The sequence below is a fragment of the Lipophrys pholis genome, assembly GCF_963383615.2.
Source record: "Lipophrys pholis genome assembly, chromosome: 9".
Lineage (NCBI taxonomy): Eukaryota > Metazoa > Chordata > Actinopteri > Blenniiformes > Blenniidae > Lipophrys > Lipophrys pholis.
In genome coordinates this window covers 22,372,226-22,395,381 of record NC_137639.1, presented here as the reverse complement: position 1 = coordinate 22,395,381, position 23,156 = coordinate 22,372,226, and the positions used below count along the sequence as shown (strand labels likewise).

Below are 23,156 nucleotides of genomic sequence, written 5' to 3'. Positions count from 1 at the left end.
CCAGCTGAGGGCGCGAGCGAGAGAGGACTGGAGGACGCGGCCCAAACAGACCCGTGCCCGTGACTCGCATCCACCGGATACAAAAAAAGTACAGACAGAGGAAGCGCCCCCCGCCTCCTCCTCCTCCTTCTCCTCCTCCTCCTCCTCCTCCTGACGGACAGCAGAGCGCGACAGCACAGGAGAGAACAGCAATACAACTTGTCATCTGACCAACACAGCCACTGCGCTCTGCTCTGCGTGTTTGCGTGTGTGTTTTTATTCACACAGTTTGTTTTTCCCTACGGTGGCTTTGTTTTGACAGGAGGTGTTTCTTCGGGGATCTCTGCGCCACCAAGTCGGGATATTATTCTGCAAGTTTTAATTGAGACATTCCGCTTGCTGTAAGCGCTTTTCTATTGTCAGTTTCTCGCCTTTGCGTGTTTCTGGTTTTTTTTCCTTCTTTTTTTTTCTGGTATGGAAAGTGTTCCTCCTCGGATGGTCTGACTGTCCCTCCCACACTGCTCCGTGGAGAATAACAGCTCGATCCACTGAACATTAGAAACTCAATTGCAATGGAATACTTCGATGAGAATATTTTTGTCGGGAAATAAGGAACTCTGCAGAAAAAAAAACTACAAGTCCAAGGTAAAAACAAAGTTTGCATTCATCTTGTATTTGTTAAAGTTTAAAAGTTGAATAACTGCGTCATTGCTACTGTAGTTACACTATAATCTGAATACATGACATTCTGTATTCCGCATGGATACTTGTTATTTTAACTCGCTTTCTCTTTCTGCTCCTCACCCCCACCCCTCCTGCACAAACAGTCATCCAGTACTTGTCCCATTGGTAGGTACTCCGGCCAGCTCGCCTCGCCCCTTCAAGTGCTCCAGGTGTTTTTCTGAGACCCCGTCTGGTCCAGGATGTCCAGGCAGCTCTCCCAGCTTCCAACCCCTGACCTCCCAGCTGGGGCTAGCCCACAGTTTGGAAGTTGCAATCAGCCCGCAGGCTCCCTAACAGGAGGACACCACAACTCCATGGCAGGTCTGAAGTCCCTCCTGCAGCACCCCATGAAGGGAGACCAGCGTTTAAAAAACACATGTGAAGTGAAAGGTAAGGAACTTTCTCATTCGGCGAATCAGTGGTAACTTGAAATGTTGGTGGAAGTGAATTTTCTGCTCTGTAGACTTTGTGTCTTGAGCCTAGTCAAGGATTACTAATTCATATCACATTGTTCAACTCACTGCTACTGTAGCAGTGAGTTGAATTTGCATGAAAAGCATTGCGTTCACTACATTGTGACTTGCCACATTTCACACCAATGTCTCGTGCACTGTCACGCTCGGTGCACATGGCTTTTCCATGACCCTGGTGAGGACTCACCTGGATTATAATCTCTGCTGCGACTTTAAATTAGGACCCAGATTACACTGGGTGATGACTTGTTTTGGTTTAGCCTCCCTGCTAAACCAATGAAAGCATGCGTCCCGCCTGCTTTCTCTGTCAAACCCATCCCCAGCTATTGTGAGATTTGTTCAGGGGCTTATGTCTATGCAATGACAACAAATTGATTTGGGCTCTTTAAGGCTGCAGTTCTCAGCTACCATCTGGTCCATCTGTGCTTATGAGTTTTTGTGTGAGTGCAAGAAGCACAGTAAGGAATGGAGATCCTTGGTTTTATTGATACACCTGCCACTCCATATCCTGCGGCTCAAGCAGATGTTGACATCTGCCGTGTGGCAAAACTCGTCAATGGCACACCGGAGTTATTGTTCATCATCACCATCTGGTTTTAATAATCCTGCTCTTTTCACCCCAGGAGACAAAGACAGACTGGACCTTGATGAAGACTCTTTGGGAGTCTGCCCCATGAGGAATGGCAGTGGAATAGCAAGCAGTAATAGCAATAATGGCTGTGGAGGAGGTGGCGGTGGCGGTGGCGGCAATGGAAGTGGAAATTTCAACCAGTTCCTAGGACCTCTCCTGTGGGATCGCACCCTGCCTGCAGACGGGGGCCTCTTCCAGCTTCAGTACATGGACTTGGAGGAGTTTCTGACCGAAAATGGAATGGGCAGCATGCATAACAATAACAGCTCCAGTTCAGCCCAGATCCCCTCACAGAGCCCCCAGTCAGCTGTGCCCAACCAGAGTTCCCAGTGCCTACCACCCTCATCCCCACCTGGATCGTCGGCATCATCGTCTCCCTCCTCCTCCTCTTCCTCTCCGTCTCTCATTGGTTTGGAGGTGGCTCAGCCTCAGAATCTCACCGGAGGAAACGACTGTCTACATGGTGAGTTAATCAACATTGGCTGTTGTGTTGCTGAGGGAGTAGAGACTGAAAATGAACTGTGCCAGGCCATTATTCTGAGTTTGTCCATATTGCCTCACAAGCAGCAGCCACAGAGGAGTGCTCTGCAAGGCTGACAAGATGAAACAGACAAAGTGTCCTCTGCCACCAATGTAACATCAGTGGAACCCACAGTTTAGTGATGGTGGAGATGCAGGCGGGGATAAGTGGTGTGTCTACAATGTTCCCACCGGCTCATGATTCAGCGCTTCGACTCTCCTTGGGAGTTTATAACAAATACTATGGTGACCAAGCATTTTTCCCTCCTGTGGGGTCAAACTGAAGGCATGGGATAGAGTCACATGGCTCCAAGTACAAAGTCAACTTGAAAGAGAAAACACAGGGTTCAGTCCTTGTGGCTTAACCACAAAATGTGCTGTGTATCTTGTGGCAAGTTAAAAGGTGAATGAGGGAACGGGTGGAAGTGGAAAGAAAAGGCTCAGAGTGGTGGGTGAGTTTAACAGTGAGGAGCACAGTAAATAAAGGAGTCCCGTGGAGTATGATGAGTCAACTATATGGCACTGACAAGGCTTTTTTAGTGTAGTCCGGCATGTGGACTACATGCTGCAGTGTACAACTCAATCAGCATTCACTGCTGGCCAATAATTAATGTGCAGCAGGGTCAGAACAGTGCTGGGAGAGAGGGAGAGAGAGAGAGAGAGAGAGAGAGAGAGAGAGGCCTGTGGAGTGTTTGTGGTTGCGTGTCTTTAAATCTCTCCCTGCTTCACACGCCACAGCCATGTGCACGCGCCCCGACACGTGCAGAGGCAGGGAGTACTGGAGTGAGAGAACTAGAGGCAGGGCCAGCCGACGTGTGGGAGGAGTCCACAAGGGGAGGGACACGCACAGCAACAGGAAGAGTTTCCCCTGGGCTGCTGGACTTCAAACTCTACGGTTGATTGCCAGGGAATGACAGCAACGGCATTGATATCCAGAGAATTCCACATGTACTAAATATTGATTGAAGCCTTGCCTTCATTTTAGTTGGTTAGTGTTTGTCCACAAACTGATTTTATGTTTAGAGTCCATGGTAAAGACTACATCTTCTGATATAAAGTTGTTTTAAGAAATATGAGAACAAAAAGATAATGCTTGACAACAAAAGGTTGTTTTTATTCTCACCAAGGCTGATTCTACAGAGACGCTCCGCTTCAATCTGCAGAATCATAAAGTTATTCAAAAGGCTTTGTCATACATATTTAAATCAGAGCCCCTCAATACGATTCAGCAGCCGCTTCGGGCTCTCTTATTGTGCTGAAAAGAGTTTGGTCACATATTACACCATTACTTCCAAAAAACGAAAGCTTCCCGGTATTTCAGTTTGGAAACGCATGAACAAAAACCCACCAAATCTCCTTTGCAACTCTGCGTTCTTGCCGTCGGATTAAAGCAGTCTGGCAGCTTGTGGATTGCAGGATCCGTAACAAACGCTCACTGACATATGTGCCATGTGGGGAAAGCTAATTTCATCCAGTTGTCAGCGAGAAAAACAACAACAACCCACTCATCGTTTGTTTTACTGTGTCATGGGGGCATTACCTGCACAAGACATGGGAACACCATGAGTGAACACAGTGTGAAACTCTGCCCTCCTGTTACCTGGTTAGAACGTAATCATAGCTCATGGCATGACTTTGTATATGTGATAAAGATCCACAGATAAAACTATTGCAAGTGGCAGCATATATCAGAGAGGGTGGATTGTGTTTTTCTCGCACCCTTGTGATTGTGTTTTAGTGACATTATTTAATTGGGTTGTAGTGTTTTAATGTACTCTATTTTACAATAATTCCCAGCTCAGTGAACTTTAAGAACTACTTCTTTGCTCAGTTTGTGTCGTCTGTCACCCACGAGTGCTCCGTTAAGCAGCTCTTTTGTTCTGGAGCCATCTGTTATGTCTGATGTTGATATGGTCTCTTTACTAATAACTTAACTCACCTTCGTGCGGATGTCTCCATATTTGTTGCTCCAGTGATCTGGCCATATTTATGACAGACAGGGAGGATCATTGACAGCTGTTTTGTGTGGAGATATAGAAACTGAAGAGAAGCCTGTGTGCTCCTATAGGGAAGAACAGTCATTTGAGTAAGGTGCATTGGGCCCTGAAGGGGGTAGGGAGAGGTATAGCCCTATACTGGCCCCACTTAAAGAAACTGGTTTACAGGGGGGGAAATAAGGGTACATAACATTTCCACTTTTAGAATTTGCTGTTGGCACTGATTATGGATTTTGGCTTTGGCCTTCAAACAATATCTCAGTTTTATCTTTGAAAAGTGAACAATGTGGTGTATTGAATGAAGTGAAAGGTTTTAGCTGTGGTTTGGTTTGTCAGAGGACTGGTTTACACTGTAGGCCTTTTTAGGGGACTCCCAGCCCCCACTTACAATAAGACTTTTATGAAGTTTAATTCTCGAGCAGAGTTGAAGATTTAATGGAAATATTTTATTATCATGCTGTGACTAGTGACAATGTATATCTATATATGACTGTTCAGTTAATTATACATCATATTTTCCATTTGTTATCACTATTTTACAGTATTTAATTTCTATTCTTTTGACACTCAGTGTTACTCTGTAGTACCTCTAAAAGTGAATGGTAAACATTTATCATGTGTGGGTTCTCCCAGACAATTGTATTTTTCATATATTTATTTCCTATAGTATGGTTTAACCTCCACCCTGACCATAAAAACATTTCATTTTGCATTGCAGCTACCTCAGAAAATGAAGTCTTGTGAATCAGTTAATGGCAGAGTGGTGTTGTTTGTTGTTTACAACGCTAAGACAGCAGCTCTCTGCTTCCATCTGGTGGTCATTTCATCATGCTGCATGTGTTTGTTTTGGTCTCCTGATGGCCTCATGTCCTCTGCATGAATCTGACGTCCATAACCGTTCAGGCCGAAGTGCTCCCTCTCATGCAGGTTTCTCCTCTCTTTCGTTCCAGGGAGTCAAACAAGTATGAACGACTCCTGTGAATCGCCTTCCTCGTCCTCTTCGTCCTCCTGTCCGCCTCTGCTGACGCCCACGGGCAGCGGGTCGGACGGGATGGGGATGTTCGACATGGATTCGCCGGAAATGTCCAACCCCGAAAACCAGCCGAACTTCGACCCCCGGAGGCATTCCTTCAGCGAGGAGGAGCTCAAACCACAGCCAATGATCAAGAAGGCCCGGAAGGTCCTGGTGCCTGACAACATGAAGGTGAGTCTCCCACTGCAACACCAGGGAGGTTGAAATGTGGCCGGTGTGTTTGGATGCTGAGGATCAGGGGAAAATACTGTGAGAAATGTTCAGGTAGTTTGCAGACACCTATCAAGAGTACAATGAACATATAATAAATGACTGTTTTCAGAATAACATCTAGCCAAACGCTGAAAAAAAGGAATAGTTATAACACTAAATGACAAAGAAAACTAAGAGTAACAAAACATTTGGGGAAGCTTAAAGGTGCAAAAACAGTCAGAGTTTGTCATAATATTTCCTGTTGATCGATTTTGGCTGTGATACTTGGATGTATAATGTGACACCAACTGGTAACCTCTCTCAGCGCACAAAAAACTAAATAGTACTCCATTAAATGAGAAACCTAAAAGTAAATCATATTTAGCTTTACTCATGTAAGGTGAGTGAAGTATAGAAGTGTCTAAATAAATAGAAGAACATCAGTTGAACTTGTGTTTTTATCCACTGTGGGCTGTGACACATGCAGGTTGCTTCCGTAATATATTTGCTGTCAGACATTTAGTCGGTTCTCTGACCAAACCGAGGAAAAAAAAAACAACCCAAAACATGTCCCACGCTCATTCATGGCTGAACACCCACACTGACCAGTACTAGGCAAGGAGTTTGGCCTGATAATAGCTGTGCTCACTTCTTAAGAAAAGTGTCTGAGGATTCATTGAGTCTTTCTCTTCAAGTGTTTTTCATATGATGGCGAGGATAATGACAGCTAATGAAAATCATGGCGCAGACCCAGAGATCACCTGTTAACCCCTGCCCTGTCTTTGCTCCCTTCCAGGACGAGAAGTATTGGACCAGGAGGTATAAAAACAATGAAGCCGCAAAGCGTTCCCGAGACGCACGCCGTCTCAAGGAAAACCAGATAACTGTGCGCGCCGCCTACCTGGAGCGAGAGAACGCCGCCCTGCGACAAGAAGTGGCTGAGATGAGGAAGGAACTGGGCCGGTGTCGCAACATCCTTAGTAAATACGAGAACCGCTTGGCCGACCAGTGATGAACCCTCGCTGACAAATCAGGAAAATGGAATTTAAGCTGGATTCAATTAAAGACTGAATTTCAGGGTCGGCTTTGCTGGACAGAAAGGGGTGAAGAAGACGACGACGATGATGATGATGATGATGATGATGATGAGTCAGATGATAATGATGATGATGATGATTATGATGATGAATGTATAAGACAAGGAGAAGGTTTGTGTATCGATGCTCAGGTGTCTTTTGTTGAGGTTTCAGCTCTTAAAAGTTGATGGACGGAGAGAATAATTTAACAGAGGACAGATGTGACTTTTAAGAGTTTTGTTATCGGAGAATTGTATATTTTTATAATACTTCAGAAAAAAAATTAGAGGGGGAGCAAATTTGAAGAATAATTTTGTATATTTTCTACATGTCTGGGAAATAGAGACGGGAAAGCTACAGTTAATAACTTTATATTCTAGACGAGTCAGGAGATGTTTTAACAGGTTGTCAGCCATCGATGGGTATTTTTCTTCTCTGGATTATTATAGTCAGAATGCAGCAGCAGGGTTGAGGACACATGTAACATTTGTAATATAGAGAGCAAATTATCTTAAAATGGTATAGTTTGATATTTTGTGGATTTTACTCAAGCACTTCTTTTTCTTTTCTCCTTTTCTTTTCCTGTCATGTTTTACTCACTGGGAATGGGCACGCTCCAAGAGAGACAGAATGAGAGACATGAGGAAACACGTGTATACAAGCCACCATTTCTCCTCCACACTCGTTTTCACCAGCCTCGTGTGTTCCTATTGAACAGAACAAATTCATCCTCTTTTATTCTCCTCAGTCCCACAACAATATTAGCTCTTTGTAGTTCAGTTAAATTATGGGAAAGTGGTCTGTAGCCCAATGCTTTATATCTCCCAGTGGAGTGCTCCCAGTCTCCTCTGGCGTTGGGTGTTTTCACCCGGTCATGTCGAAGGCTGTTGTGATGCGCCGGGTTCCTCTGCTCCTCTTTCGATCTTTCCTGTGTTTCTACATCCAGTGTCTCTATTTCTGTCTGCCCCCACTTAGAGCAGGTCTCCTCACAGTTCCGTACAAACTCTTCCTATAATAGTTTGTCCTCGCGACACTCTCGTACCTCCAGCGGTACGTTGAATCGCAGTGTTGTAACGTATTCTAAACTAGTAATCAGTCTACCCAGTAAAACGCACATGGTTACTTTGCTGTACTTTATGAACTCACTTTAATCAGCATTAACACGGGGGTGGGGGGGAAACTGTTATGTATATTGGAAAAAAAAGCCTATGCTATTTTGTGTGTTTTATGTATTCCAGGAGATGGGCTGAGTGCCCCCATTGAGTGGAATTTTGTTAATTTCTCAGATTTCTGGGAGAACTAAAAGCCAAAATTTCCTACGTCGATCCTCAGAGCTTGTTTCTATTTAGTGCTTTTTTTTTTTTTTTTTTTCAATACGGTTCCTTCCTTACTGTTTACTCCTGGTATTGCTCCTTACTTTTGACTGTATCTATGAGTTTCTCTGTGTACCCACAGCACCTACACAGGGGCATGGTAGACGTTCTGTTCCTGGGGAAGGGATGACTAGTAATAGAGTGTGCTTTTAATCCCCTTAATGACCATGATGAATAGTTATCATTACAACTATTATTATTGTTATGATTATGATGATTATCCCTCTTATTGTTGTTCTTCTATATTATTGAATGTTTTTCTTTCTTTGGATGAACAAGATCTGTTGCACCTTGAAACATCTTTGATCTCCAGTGTTCCTCAGAAAGACTATTCAAATGGAGCAAACCCTCAGTCTCTGCTACGTCTCCTTTCACATCTCCAGCCGATCAACATTACTCACTTCTGCTACGGACACTTGTCGCCACCGTTGGTTCTTTTGACCATGGATTTTACAAAGTGTGGCTACAAAACGTGAGCGTGTTGTTCATGCAGACTTATTTTTACCTATCATGATGACCTCCTCCGTTTCCAAGCCGTGTACGGACTATGCACACTACTGATCTCCTTGTTGGTTTATTTCTGCCTTTGTCACCTCATTCAGTGATCGTTTGCTCTCCCAACAGGATTTAGTCTCTTATATCTTCACAGATGTGGTTGATAAATCTTCTAGTGACTCGTAACTGATCAACTGCCCTGCTGCATCAGTAGTGTCCACGGTGCCCAGCCCGCCCGTCGGGGCTGGTGATTTGGATGTAGTTGAAATTTCCCAAATACACCAATAAATGATTGTTCTCATTCACTACGTCTGTTCTGCTCAGCTGTTTGTTCTTCCTGTTTCCTCTTCTTTCACATGCATTTCACAAGCTTCACCTTGAGTTAAAACTCAGTTTGGAGGGGGGGGAACCAGGCAATGAAGATTCCATTTTCAGCTAGACTTTATTATCTACTCAAGGCCCGATGGTGAAATGTTCCCTGGCTGTTTGTTTTGATATCCTCCCTGTTTGCTCACATTTTGTACATTCCTTTAATAGGCAAAGAGTTCAGATAAGTGTACTTGTCGGGCAAAACTAGTGGCGCTTCCTTTTGACATTCGAGGAATATTTAGGTATTTCTTTAATGAAAATGCCCAGAAAAATTATTCATTCTTCAAAGCACTTCAGGTGTTTTGTTAAAATACAAGTCTATTTTGTTGTACATTTCAAGCAAAAGCCCACAGTTGGCTAAATGCAACACCGCTCGTTCACTTCTCTTTGTATATTATGTGTGTGGGCAGCAGTCCTGTAGATGTCATCTCGTTTATCTGCTGTCTCAACAGAAATGGGTGAAAGGTCCTTCAGGCTGGAATTTTGCTCACTTTTCTCTCTCTCTCCTCGTCAACACAAACCAGATGTTTGCTCCTTGGCTGTACCCCCTTTCTGTTGAACCCCCCTCGCACCCACCCCTCTCTGAATCCCCCCCCCCCCTCCCCTTCCTCCACTCTACCCGCTCCACCTCTCCCACCCTTTGTTCCCCCCTTCCTTAAAAATGCTGCCTCGGTGCATGTCCCTCGCTCATATCATCTGAGGCCTAGCTTGAACATGGACTGTGCACTGCTGCTGCTCTTCTCCCTGTGGGCTCTGGCTGGAACGGTGACCCTGCAGGACACAGGTAAGACCTCCATCACTCGCACCTGGGACAGCACCCATTTCAGTGTGCATGGTCAAATATTGATAGACGTCCCCTTCTGTCATCATACTTTGTCTTTCTTTTGGATTACAGTACAGTTGCTTATGCAGACATAGTTTGTGGGTGTGCTATTAATGTACATGGAGAGACATGCGTTATTCATGATCACATAATAGAAACATGTTCCACATAATCATTTGAATACATAGAGACGAGGTTGAGGATGTGCTGTGTTGTGAGAATCTTGCATGAGATTTCTTATGCACTCTTTTTAAACACTCACGAAGAAGCAATAATGTTCACGTTGGATTTGAAACTGTACTCTGGATTGCTAGTATCCTACTTATTTAATGTATTACTGCATATGAAGTAATTGATCTTCTTGTATCGCCACAGTTGGATCTGGTTTTGTGTAAATAGTTCAAATGTTGTGCATGTATTTCGCCAGCTGCTACAAACTATTAGTTTGCTACCTGTATTGGACGATCATTGACCCTGAGTGATTTAAGATCTTCCAATATGCTGGTCCATATTTCATGATAATTGTGAATTATTTAATAAAATAAGTACTTGTTGTGCAATATGTACTGTACACCATGTCTCCAAACTGTCCTGGAATGATCATGTTTGCATAAGTGCAGCACATGCATGTTTGTGGTTGCACGTGTTGCGGGCCGAGTGAATACAGTAGCACACATGTTTTCATTCTGATGATTGAAAAATGGGGAGTCCGGACGGTCTCCCCTCTTTTTCTCCCCTCTCCCAGTGAAATGTTCTGGATGTTGGTGGTGTCTTAGTGTAGTGTGCAACCAACAGTAAGTGAATGATTTCATTTAATGCTGTGTGGGAGCGGTCGAGGAAATGAAGCGTATAAGCTCTGGGTATTGGAGGGATCATGTGGACCTTTTCTGGTCAAACACGACCAAGATTTGAGATAAAGTTTGTCTCTTGAGTAAGTCCAAAGTAAACGTGATCACTCTCCAATAGAAAACCAGATTGATAGCCGAATGGCAAAAAGTTACAAAGCCCATCATTTAAATAGTAAATAATCGGGCAACGTGGGTGGCAAATGTTTCTTGGGCCACCCACACTACATTTACTCCCCTTCAACCTGAAAGAAAAAAGAATTGGCAAACAAAATCCTGTAGAAGGTTTTTTTTTTTGTTTTTTTTACGAGGGACCATTAATGGAATCAAAGTAAACAAAGGCACAATGACTGAACTGGTGTGACGGTGTGTGGGTATCACAACAGGGTCCTGTCCGGAGAGACTTCTGGGAGAGGAGAGGAGGAGGACGTGTCCTCGGCCCTGCAAAACCGACAAAGACTGTGGCAGCAAACGCCAGTGTCTCTGTGACGGCCAGTGTGGCCTCAGCTGTGTGGCTCCAGGTAACTATTTATATGCATGTGTACTCTTGGTTGTCACTGTGAACAGCACCGTGAGCTCAGCCATTAAAAGTATTTGCGTGTGTGTGTGTGTGTGTGTGTGTGCAGCTGTGCCAATACACATCTGTGTGTGTTTTCCTGGAGAAAAAAAAACAACAAAAAGCCTTGATCATGCAAAGAAAATCTCGAAAAGCACCCAATGCCAGCTCTTTATTATGTTTGTGCGCTCTAAAAAATGTGCTAGTTGCATGGATCCAGTTAGGTTATACAACCTCATTAGTGCCTCTTTGAAGTGTTCACTAGTTCATTTGTCTTATGCTGCAACAATCCAGCTCCAGCTATAAACTTGTTTTGTTCCCTGACTTTTGTTTTTTCTCTCTTTTCTCCCCAGGTCGCACTTGTCCCTGGCCTCTACCCCCCAGTGAAAACTCAGAAGCTCGCCTCCTCTCTCCCACTCACTCCTTTTCGGCCCTGCTGGAAGTGCGCTGCAAGCCGGGATTCAAGTTGCCCAGTGGGCTGGATGTCACCATTCGCCGTTGTCAGGGTGACCGACAGTGGAGTGGAGATGAACCCATCTGCACAGGTGTGTTCGAGTACAAAAGGTTTCATGTTCCTTTCTGTCAAAGCTCCTTTATGACGAGGAGTTCAGACCATAGGCCTTGACCATCTGAGGTGATGCTGAGATATTTATACCTCCTCCTATTGAATGAAAATATGTAGGTTTGTGATGGCCGAGGAGGAAGTACAGCTCTTTGTGTGTTAGTCTGAGAGAGAGAGAGAGAGAGAGAGAGAGAGAGAGAGATTCAGGAATGAAACCCCTCTGTGACTGTGTCGACTTAGACATTGCACAACTGGGACCTATTTTCAATGTCGCCATGGCAACCAGAGCTTCACTTGTTCGGAGTGGCTGTCTGAAGATTTTACTGCTGAACTATTGACAAGTTGAAAGAGGGGATGGAAGCTGGATGTGTGTGCATGTAGATGATATGTGTGCACATTCTCCAGCTTTCTTCAAATTATTTTTGGTCACCGTGTTTGTCATTTGTTTGTGACGTTTGGAATAAAAGTATTTGTGCTGCTTTGAGTTACCTGAGGAAAGACTTCAAATGTAGAGCATTTGTACTTTTTTGTTTCTTCAACTTAGACATACAATCCACTGCAATAAAGATAAAAACATAATAAACCAAGAAATATATTATACATTATTTCCGACCGCAGCTATGATCTCAGGTCAGAGAAGACTTAATCGTCTCAAAGTATTGTAATACTTATAAAAAATATAAACTTCTGTCAAGTAAATACACAGGGGATGCAGAAGTAGTTTTCAAAGTATGGAGCAAGCCTGCCAGAGGTCTTCAGGGGGCGCAACAGAACAAGTCCGAGGGTCAAAGACCCCCCCCCCCCCCCCCATTACTTTTAGAAGGAATAAACAAATGGAGAGTAAAACTTACTTTGAAAAAACAAAACCAAAGAAATTTTTTGTGCAAAATGCAACACACACACACATATATATATGAACACACATACACAGCTTGAACCGCACTGTTCCACTGTACCAGAATTCAAATAACTGCATCATCCATCATTGTTTGTGCCTTTAAATATCAAAATGCAAGTGTGGAATTTGAGTAGGTTCATCCAAAAGCATTTATTCTGCCACAGTGCGTCCTTTCTGCCACTGCTGCTGGCTGTGAGGCTGCACAGCACAACCTGAGATGAAGCCATCAATGCTTCTTATTTTCGGGACACTTCTCATCAATGTGCTGCACCTGCTAATATGTTCTGCTGAAGTCAGCCTGTCAACCCTGGTGATAACAATGTAATTCAGCTTTAAAGCTCCCAGGCCCGCCGCGTTAATCACACACCTGCAGCTACTCTAATAAATGCTTTCTTAGAAATCCTCCACCCAGCTGGGGCCCTGTCTCACCCTGGAGATTTCTTATCTATTCAAAGATGTGAAATAAGGATACAATTCTCTGCTCTGTTGTAGAGTATCCTCCTTCTGAGAGACAGGCAGAAGGTAGGTGGGTTTTTGAATGTGTGAGAGTGTTTGTATTGTGTGTCCTCTGCATGTGTGTGAGAGTGTGAGTGGAGCTCCTTCATGCCTGTTGAGAGGCAGTGGGTGGCAGATCACTGTCAAAGTGGCACGGTGCTGCATGCACACAGTGTGAGAGAGTGTGAATGTGAGTCTGCTCTGTATGTGTGTGTGTGTGTGTGTGTGTGTGTGTGTGTGTTTACCAAGAAACATAGCGATAGATTTTGTTTCTGTATACATTAGATGTGTATGGGGGAGTGGATTGCACATGTGTGTGTGTGTGTGTGTGTGTGTGTGTGTGTGTGTGTGTGTGTGTGTGTGTGTGTGTGTGTGTGTGTGTGTGTGTGTGTGTGAGTGAGTGAGTGAGTGTGTGTGTGTGTGTGTGTGTGTGTGTGTGTGTGTGTGTGTGTGTGTGCGTGTGTGTGTGTGTGTGTGGGCGACAGATCACAGTCAGGAGAGTCAGAGAGCTCTTGCTCACGCTGCTCCAGGCCTTTCTGTTCCCCGTTCTCTTCTCCTCTGCTCTCTCTCTCTTCTCATCCTCTTTTCCTCTCATCTCTTTCTCCTCTCATCCTCTTCCATCTGAGACCTCTGATAAGGTCTTTCTCTACAATGCATGGGAGCCAAGGACAAGCGTGCAGCTCCAGGCTGTTTGGTTTGTGGAGTGTGGATATCTCTCTCTGTAATTCTGTGTGTGACAAACCAGAGCAAAAAACAGAAAAGGGCTTACATGGAGCCGGGCTGGACCTCTACGTGTTTGGTCTCGCGCAGATTTGTTTTTTATTTCCTGATGTATCTCATTCAAAATCTGCGTTTCACAGTTTTAAAAAGATGAGTTTGATATACCTGCTTCGTAGCAGTGTGGTGCCGCAGCTTGTGTGGGCGGCAGCAGTACGAGGCAGGAGAAGGGCGGTATGTGAAAACAGAACTCGGCTTCGGGCTCTCATCCGCAGCCAAACAGACTTGCAACTCTTCGTCTCCCATAGGCCCCTTTACATTTTTATATTAACGTTTCTTAGTTTCAGATACCTAACATAGCCCTCAGGCAAGAGCTGTCTCTGGCTTTCAAAGCTGTGTTCAGCTTCCAAACCCTGTGCTTGATGCAGCTCAGGTCACTTCAGCCTCTCTCTGAGCTCCACTCTTGATATTTATATTTCCACAAGCGTGATGCTCTCAAACTTCCAGGAATGCACGGTGCCAGGTGTTATACAATCACAGTTGGAACTATGAGCTTGGAGAGGTGTAGGGCGTCGTTTCACCTGCTTACCGAACTCTGAATTATTACCTAAGAAGGGTTATTTCAACTTAAATAGACTAACACATTGGGTGAAACGCCTCTGAGGGGGGCAAACTGAATAGAAACCTTGGTTAATACAAGTCAAGTGAGGTAACATGGCTTAGCAATGTGGTGGTTCTTTCCTGTTTTTAGTTTTTTTGTTTAATTTCTGATACTTACTTTCTTATCTAATTGATTGTTGTGTTCACCTTTCTCACCACACTTGCATTCATCAACTATGTGCTCAATCACTGTTGATATATGCTGAGCTGGTATAACTTCTGAATTACACAACATGTTAATTCAACTTTGGTTGAATTTGCTGCATTTCCTTTACGGTGCTTCACAAACTTCACACATTTGTATCACAACAGGGGCATTGTTCAGGATGCGTTTATATGCTTGAGTCAGTAGCAGACGTCTTCCACAACAAGCAGATGGTTTTAATTCAAAATGCCGACATTAGTTCATTATAAGTATAGTATATATCATTTTGCTCCCAGTAAACAAACTAAAGATCATTATGATGCTGCAGAAGAATTAACCAAAGTTAACAAGCTAACCACTGAGTGAGCAGTCTTGTACCACCACATCGAATCCCGAGATGGTGTATTGAGTCCCTCTGTCTCTCTTCCTACGAAGTCCAAGAAGTGAAGTAGAAGTGGTAGCAGATTGGCAGAGGAGTAGAAAAATATGTGCCGTAGCTCTTGGAAAGAAATGACAAAACTGTTGAAACTCAGAGGAACAGTGACACGCTATGGCCACCCAGAGCAAACAAGTGGCATTACTTAAAAGTTACAGACTGTACCTTTAAGTATCCAAAAAAAAAGAAAAAAAAAAAGCACTTAAATAAGCAGATAAGAATAACAGACCACAATAGTGTCACATGTTACATTGTCACAGTTTTTTTTTTTAATTGTAACTTCTGCAGTATCAATTAAAAGTAAAAGTAACAGTGGGGAAGAGTAGAATCAAAAACCTTTTGGAGTGTAATTGAAGGAACATGGAGACAAAGAGCAGGTCGAAGTGGCAAAAAATGAAAAATATTTCACTGCACATACAGGTTGTTTTTTTTATTTATTATCTCCAAATTAATGAAAAATAAAAATTTTAATATCTGGACTACTTATTTATCTCTTCATCTGTTAAAAATAATTGTCAAAAATAAATATCACTTTAATCTTAAATTCCCTTAGAATTTTCTTTTCCTGAAAAACAGTGTCAAATGCTCAGTGACTCATCCTGCACTGAAGATGTTGGCCCATTCTGCCTTCAACAGGAATGCATAATATAAGTCTGATCTGCACCATCAGCAGGGCTGGCCTTGGATCTCTTCAACGCTCATTCAGCACCATTGACTGGGCTGAAATTATCAATCAGATCTGGGTCACAAAAGTTTAAACATTTTTTTGTATGAAAATTACACATAATCTAGACATTATTTCATGGGGCTTTTGAGTAAACAAGTGCTACTTACCTGGTCTATTTTAACCATTTGAAATTGGGCCTGTCTGTAGCATGAAATGACAAAATGTCACAAGTTGGTTGATGAGATGATACTACAAGGTTTTTGGTGCTTTGCATTTAATTTATTTGTGTTGGAATTAGATGTGGAGTAAATGAAAAAGGCATAGATATTGTTGTAGCTGAGGTTTTGTATCTCTATATGTTTTTGCACGATTATCAGGTTGTTTTGTGTGGTTTGTTACAGACCTTTTTCATCACTCCTCCTCAAGGGCCCTTGGTTTTTTAAAGTGCTAAGTATAAATAAGCTTTTACTGTCTGGTACTGTGTTACAATATGGCCAACGTGTTTTACATTTCATCTCATCTAACGAGGCGACATCATTTATTTTGATCAGCTTGCAAACAAGCAAGATAAAGATGTCCTGATGCCGATTGGGTAAAAAGTCAAGAAGCGAAGTAATACCTTCATTGCATTTTTCTCTTTGAAGAGTCAGTAAATTAGCTGGGATCTTTCATCACATGCTATTTAAAGACTCCACAGATCAAAAAGACTGTTTATTCCTCGGCATTCACTCAGTTTTAAAGCGTGTGTTCCTGCTTTTACTTTAATTATCTCTGTGATAGGTGACTGAGCTCTTACCTTGCACTCACTGCTTCCCTCCCTCTGTTGATGACAGAGGCTCAGTCGGCTGGACCTGCTGCTGCCCTGACCTGCCCTCTGCCTGAAGAAGTCACCTCCACCTTCAGCATCCAGGGCGACGCTGCAGCAGGAACCTCCATCCACTACAGCTGCCTGTCCGGGTGAGTGTGGGGTTAATTCTCCGAGCTGAAAAACTGAAATGGTACAGCGGAAGAGATGGAGGAAGTGAGAGGACGGAGATGGAGTGTGAAGAAGCGGGAGGGAGTGAAGGGAACGCTTGAATACAGGAGAGGTGTGAATGGCAGGGAATTCATTTTGATCCCCCAGCTGACGATTTCTCCATTGAGCTAACCAGGTCATTACTGTCTAATCTTGTATTGACTCCCCTTTACACACTGACTCATCTCACAGGATGAGGCTGAGTGGATGTGTCAGCCAGAACTGTGCGCACAACATTTAGACACTCTCAAAGTGAGACAGTAAAAAAAAAAAAAGAAGAAGAAAAAAAAGGGAATCATTGACACCTTTTTTTCAGCACTTTTATTGAGATGAAGCTCCTCAACAGCCAGTACTGTACATGTCACACTACCATCTGCCTCCTTCACTCTTTCTAATGTTTTCTCTCTTGCAGGGCTCAAATAGTGGGGAGCACTGAGAATTTCTGTCAGGACAATCAGACCTGGCAGTATCCTCACCCCACCTGTGAAAGTAAGTCTGCAGAAGTGTCTCCTCCGGCCTTCATGCACGTCAACGTGCCTTTTTTTCTGTTATCCTCTCTTATCTTTCCATGCGACTTTCTACATTTCTGAAGGATGTTTGGAAAAAATGAACCAGTGATAGATATACAGAGAGGGCAAATAACTGCTCTTCAGCGGCCTGGAAATTGTTTTTCATATGTTGTAATGCACATGTAATAATGTGTGAGCAGATATTTAAGACATAGTGAATCAAAGGAGAAGAGAGAAACGCTCACTGTGCTTCAGGCAAACAGCTTCTGAGCTGTTGCCCCTGTCTCACAGAGCTTTTCTGCCATCTTGTGGTTAACCTTGTAATTTCATGGCCTGGAATTCTTACACCATGCTGGGGGGGAAATATGACTAAGCCTGGCTTTGTATAAAAAAAGAAACACATTAAAGATAAGATTAGAGTCACTCCAAAACATACTGAGCTGCTGCTGCAATGTCAAGGTATAAAACCATGATAAAGAGCTGGTGAAGTGCTGAGAGAAGAGAAACTAATAAAAGTAGGAAGAGAACTACATTTCATCAGGAGCTTATGGTTAAAACTCTACTGAAAAGAAAGAGAAAGTCTGTGTTCTGACTTCACCCTACCGGGGTAGCCAAAGTTGATCATGTGATTTGCATTTTTAATTTGCCGGATCCTTTCAACCGAAAGGCCTTGATGATGTGAAGAACCAAACTCCTGGTTACATTCTGTCTTTCCTAACCTCGTCTACATCCTACCTCAATCTACCTGCTCGTTTTGAATATCATCAAAGCTCCCGTTCAGTAAAATGAACTGATGATATGAATAATCTGCTTGTTTTACTCTCTCAGAGGTGTTCTGCCAGCCTCCCGAGGAAGTGGAGCAGGGCTATGTGGTGGCCGTCCAGAAGACTGAATATGAAGTTGGTTTTGATATCCACTATCTGTGCAAGAAGAGTTTCCTGTTGGACGGAGCGCAAAAGATCTCCTGCCTGTCCAACGGCAGCTGGAGCGCCCCGTCACCACACTGTCGAGGTGCCCTACTATTCAAATGTCCCAACAGAAGCAAAATGTACAAATAACTTGAAGACAGTGGTTTTCCAAGAGTGGGGCACAGAGCAGCTTCAATTTGTTTTAAAAGTAATCCTGATAAAAACAAATAAGTATATTTCTTCTTTTGTTTTATTAGGATGCACATCTTCAGGGTGGTTTCATTTTAATCAGAATAAATAATAATGATAAAAAAAAAATCAGCTTTAGTGCAGTATCATAAGTGTAAAGGACAGTGGTGGCCTACTGGTTGAAGTAGCGAGCTTGAGTTTGTCGGGTCACCACTGTGGGTCCCTTGAGCAAGGCCCTGAGCCACAGAAGTTTCCTTGGACTCCTTGGAGTAAATTAAAATAGTTACAATCTCAACTGAAAAGCAAAAGACTAATGTAGAAAGATTGATGCTTTTTTAAAACCTATTGAGCCTAAAGGCTATCGACTGAGAGATTTCACAATGTGAACACATCATCTAAAACTTAGACCTACGAGACAATCGGGAGACGCAATGAGGTTAGAACTTGTTGACCCGTCCTGTCACACTTTGAAAACAGCCGTTTTAAAAACTTTAAACATGATGCATGAGAGAATACAATAACTTTTGTCATTTTATATTTAGCGTCCTCCTCAAGAAAAGCGTGACATCATTTTAAACATGTGCAGGAATCAACCCGGCATTGTGTGTTTGCTGTGTACCATACTTTCATGCCTTGTGGATCATTCTCGCAGCTCGCTGCCTCATCCCTGCCGAGCGAAGCCGCGTGGTGATTGGCGGAGTGAAGCGCTGGCCATTTGATGTTACTGATGCGATGGTTCTCCACGGAGAAAATGTGACGTTCTTCTGCAAACACGCTCGGAAGCAGTGCAGCTTCACTGCAACCCAGGCCTGCTTCGACGGAAAGCTGCAGCCGCCGGCATGCTACCTTGGTAAAACACCACAACCCACTGGGGCCATCTCTCTCTCTAGCCCAGGGGAGGGTCATCGCCATCTAAGTCTATATAAAAACATGCACTGGGGGTCCTTGTGCAAGACCCTCTGCCCCCCCCAGCTCCTCGGGACACACTTGTAAAAGAGCCAGAATAGACAATTCTTATCACTTCACATGTGCTTCATTTGGCTAATCTGTCAACAGATCTGAAATCATATCTGACACAGTAATTCTCTTCAAGCCAAAGCTGGCAGAAACTAGAAGTTTCTCAAGAAATGCCATTTTTGCAGCCACCTGCATGTTTTTACAAATTCCTCCTCACAGCTGTGTTGTTAATGCTACCGAACTAGAAGTAAAGGACTTTCCCTCCTGATCTCTTGACTCCGGTCTCAGGTTATAGTGTTATATCTGCCACTATTATTAAAACAGTTAAATTCCCCAGTCTTTGTCTGAGAAATCAAAGGTGATGTTTTCTGTGTAAATGTTCACTTCCCGCAGGCCGGAATCGACTCTCTGGCAGGCTGATTTTGGCTTGCAGGCCGTATGTTTAGCACCCCTGTAATGACTCCTATCTGGCACTGAGTGACTGGCTCTGACGGTTGTGATATTCATGCTCCATCTCCTTGCTTTTCAGAGCCCACATGGCTGCAGTACAAACTCTTCCCTCACCGACTGGTCTCAGAAATCGAAGGATGTGAGCCTGGTGATTTGGAGTGATGATCTCCCAACACTCGTGACACAGCGCCACAACATGAACACTTCCTGAGACACTCCAGCTTCCTACATCACCCAGCAGCTTCACTTTAACCATCTGTGATTATGATCTGTTACACGCGGACATAAATATATATATATATGCTTTCAGCTCTTGTGGATGAAACATCTGGGCTGTTGGTCTTTGCTTGTGACCTTGTGTGTTTGAACCCACCACATGGCTTTTTTGTCTCTGTCCTGCATGCAACCAAACTGCAGGCATAATGTTGCAAAACCCCTCCAACTTATTACTTTGATCCTCCCCCAGCTTGAAACTGTAGATGCAAACCATAGGCCACCGCGAGGATGCATGTATAATGCATCAGCACATGCTATACCACTTATATTAAATGTAATAATCTAATTCATAACGACCCTGTGATATCTCACTGTGTGATCTGCCCTCTGTTAAACCTGACGCATCAAGTCTCACGGCTTGTAAGTTTTAAATGATGTGAGTGATTTGAAATAAAATCATGTGGAAACTGGTTTGCTCTCTGGCTCATGTGTGACTCCTCTGCAGCCCTGCTCCTGCCACCCCCCCCCCCCCCCCCCCACCGCCCCCGCCCCCCACGGGCCGGGAGGCGCGCAGGGAGCCTTCCACTGCAGGCTGCAGGTTCAACAGTACTCATAGGCTGAACATGGCCACTGGTCGGACCCGGTAGGCTGCGACACCATAGCAACTCCCCTTGACCCCTCCCTCCCTCAGCATTCGCAGCATCACCCTTTACACTGCACAGTCATATTTGGTCCTCCGGAAATATCCACAGCTCGGGTAAGCCAGTCCCTATGCAGCGAGGCTATGGGTGGAGTACAGTTTCAAATACAGTTTTAAAACGTATCGAAAGCGCGTCCGGTGCGTCTCCCGCCGGCTCTGGCAGCGGGGCTGCGGACATTGGCCGTGCGCCGGGGGGGAAAGTTTAGTCCTAAAGGCTGCGCTCTCGGTGTCTCGGACCCTCGGTTCTTAAAATGGCTGGCTGTAGGTCCGAGGAAGCTCCGGTGCGACGGGAAGGATCCGCTTCACACCGCGCCTGTGTGTGTAAATATCCACGTTTGTCTCGTGTGGCGGACGCGTCGGGACGCTGCGGGGTCCCAGGTCCGAGCTGTCAATGCGCACACGCGCAACTACAGATATTGGCGTTTCGGACCTCGGACTGTGCGTAATGGCGTCCTCTCCACGGGCACTTCTGCTCGCTTTATCCTGATAAACATTTAACAACAAGCTGGTCCGTGCACATCAGCGACGGGGTATTAATAACAGATGCGAAATAATATCGAGACGTTTTATTATTATTATGATCATGTGTGTTGCATGTGGAGGGGAAGAAGGAGGTGATGGGATGTGTTATTCCGCTTGCAGCATCCGGACGCCTCTCCGGTGCGTTTGTGTGTGTGTGTGTGTGTGTGTGTGTGTGTGTGTCGACCCCTCGATTAATAAAAAAATAATAATGATCCGTGAGCTATATACTAGATGTAGCCAGCAGCGTGGGCTGGACGATCAGCTGTTGAGGAAGAGGGTGAATGAGTCGCTTTACATTCCGGCCTGAAGAAACAGTCTGCTCACTATGTGGGCTCTTTATAATCACAAAATCACTCGTTGTGTTTGTTTTTGTTTTTTTTGGAACAAAACTTGATGCCAGTATCCTCCAGACTTTGTTTCTGTCACCCCATGATATTTATCTCACTCCCTTCATGTGCTATGATGAGTAAAATACACTTGACATTTTTTTGTCTTTCCTTCTAAATTTACTACTCTGATTGATTGATTTTTTAATTTTTAATTTTGTCTTTATTTTACAGATATATAAATAGGTATGCCCCAAAATGGATTCTCAGTTGGCTTCAGTCCTGACCAGTGGCAGCCTGGATGTCCAAAATGGCAGCCAGTGTGGAGAGGGATCAGGGCCAGAGACAGAGGTTTATTTGGACCCAGAGGACAAAAGCTCACCCTGTACTGTACCAGGTAACCTCCAGCCATGTCCTGTCAAAGCAGCACTGACCATCGGGCAAGATGCTCTATCAATCAATGGGAAAAAGCCAGAGGTGGGCGGGAGTTCAAGGCCAGCCTCTCAGGAAACATGTGGGATTGGTGGGCTCAGGCAGCCAATTACAGTCAAGACTGGAGTGCCTGTTCTGCGCAGCCAACCAATAAGAATCAAAATTGTTGTTCCCCCACGGTGCAAGGGGCCAATCACAAACGCTGCCATCAGTCTGACCAAAGACTTTGCTCACTCCCAGTTTCGGGGTCCCCTTTTGCTCTCAGCTGGACCGGTGATCACAGAAAAAGAAGGAAGTAAAATCCACATTTCAGCTGTTCAAAATGAAGAGAAGATCATGGAGGTTACTTATCAAAAGACTGAGGAGAAGACAAAAGCAGAATCATTCCACGAGACAGAGGGGCAGAGCGGGGATTCAGTGTGCAAAGAGAGGGATGTTTTGGACGTCAAAATTGTCCACATCGATGACTCAGAAACTCCTTTTATTTCTAGATCTAATGCAGCTAAAATATTAGGCCAACAGATGATTAAAGGAGAAACTACAGAAAGAGAAGTTGGGAAAAAGAATATTATTTTGCAAAATGTGGACTTTAATTCATGCAAGCAATTTATGGAGATGGGAATGGAGGAGCAGACAGAACCGCTGGATTTGAGTTTGCCCAAGAGAAGAGAGAGTCGGGAGAGGAGGTGTGGACGTTTTCTGGATGATTCCGGCTGCGAGAGCTCGCTGATCATGGAAGTAGACGAGTACGAGGGAGAAGGGGACAGAGATATCGTAGAGGAGGATGAGGACACCTCTGTGTTCCGACTGGACAGCATGTTTGAAGACTCTCTATTGTCACCCTCTTTCTTTTCTACCTCGGTCCTTACCTCTCTGTCCTCAATAGACTGCGACACTGAAAACCTTCTTCTCATTGACGACCAGGGAATCCCGTATACTCTCAGTCCAGATGGACTCAAAGTGCCACAAGTCAATCCTTCCACTTCGCAGAACCCTCAGTCAGATCAGACGACTTCAAAAGAGATAGAAGGGGTGGAGTCATCACATGTGGCCACGTTAGCGGGTACTAACCTCAGCCAAAGCTTAGCAAATGCACTAAATGCACCTTCTGGTGACTTTCACACCTCGCCAGCCTCTCCCAGAGACTCACCGCCGCTAGATGTCGATCAGACAAACACATCAGAGGGGACGATATCGAACCCAGATCCTTCAGTGGCTGCGGAGCCGAGCGTTGCTGTTGACCAGGAGGCTAAGACTGTCCTGAATCC

General features: G+C 44.3%; 2 protein-coding genes across 3 annotated transcripts; both read left to right on the top strand.

The window, feature by feature from the left end:
- Positions 1-8,798, top strand: dbpb (D site albumin promoter binding protein b). The gene is made up of 5 exons (XM_080471164.1): positions 1-624; positions 807-1,092; positions 1,799-2,269; positions 5,273-5,526; positions 6,344-8,798. Exons 2-5 carry the CDS (start codon positions 903-905, stop codon positions 6,557-6,559), a joined length of 1,131 nt encoding a protein of 376 aa, XP_080327290.1. The 5' UTR covers positions 1-624; positions 807-902; the 3' UTR covers positions 6,560-8,798.
- A 718-nt stretch (positions 8,799-9,516) lies between these two features.
- ntd5 (ntl-dependent gene 5) lies at positions 9,517-20,378 on the top strand. Of its 2 annotated transcripts, XM_080470875.1 has the most exons (9): positions 9,517-9,644; positions 10,915-11,049; positions 11,438-11,629; positions 13,037-13,066; positions 16,498-16,621; positions 17,092-17,168; positions 18,017-18,199; positions 18,938-19,135; positions 19,772-20,378. In XM_080470875.1, the coding sequence occupies exons 1-9, from the start codon at positions 9,575-9,577 to the stop codon at positions 19,852-19,854; spliced, it is 1,092 nt and encodes a 363-aa protein (XP_080327001.1). In that variant the 5' UTR covers positions 9,517-9,574; the 3' UTR covers positions 19,855-20,378. The 2 variants fall into 2 exon arrangements, with proteins under 2 accessions (XP_080327001.1, XP_080327002.1); XM_080470876.1 differs by lacking the exon at positions 13,037-13,066.
- The last annotated feature ends 2,778 nt before the right edge of the window (positions 20,379-23,156 follow it).

Bases quoted from the DNA above. Each gene is read 5' to 3' on its own strand.
- ntd5 (XM_080470875.1), top strand. From the start codon at position 9,575: ATGGACTGTGCACTGCTGCTGCTCTTCTCCCTGTGGGCTCTGGCTGGA. The intron at 9,645-10,914 runs GTAAGACCTCCA...GTATCACAACAG, and splicing joins GGTGACCCTGCAGGACACAG to GGTCCTGTCCGGAGAGACTT. The intron at 17,169-18,016 runs GTAAGTCTGCAG...TTACTCTCTCAG, and splicing joins TCCTCACCCCACCTGTGAAA to AGGTGTTCTGCCAGCCTCCC.
- dbpb (XM_080471164.1), top strand. From the start codon at position 903: ATGTCCAGGCAGCTCTCCCAGCTTCCAACCCCTGACCTCCCAGCTGGG. The intron at 1,093-1,798 runs GTAAGGAACTTT...TTTTCACCCCAG, and splicing joins AAACACATGTGAAGTGAAAG to GAGACAAAGACAGACTGGAC. The intron at 5,527-6,343 runs GTGAGTCTCCCA...GCTCCCTTCCAG, and splicing joins TGGTGCCTGACAACATGAAG to GACGAGAAGTATTGGACCAG.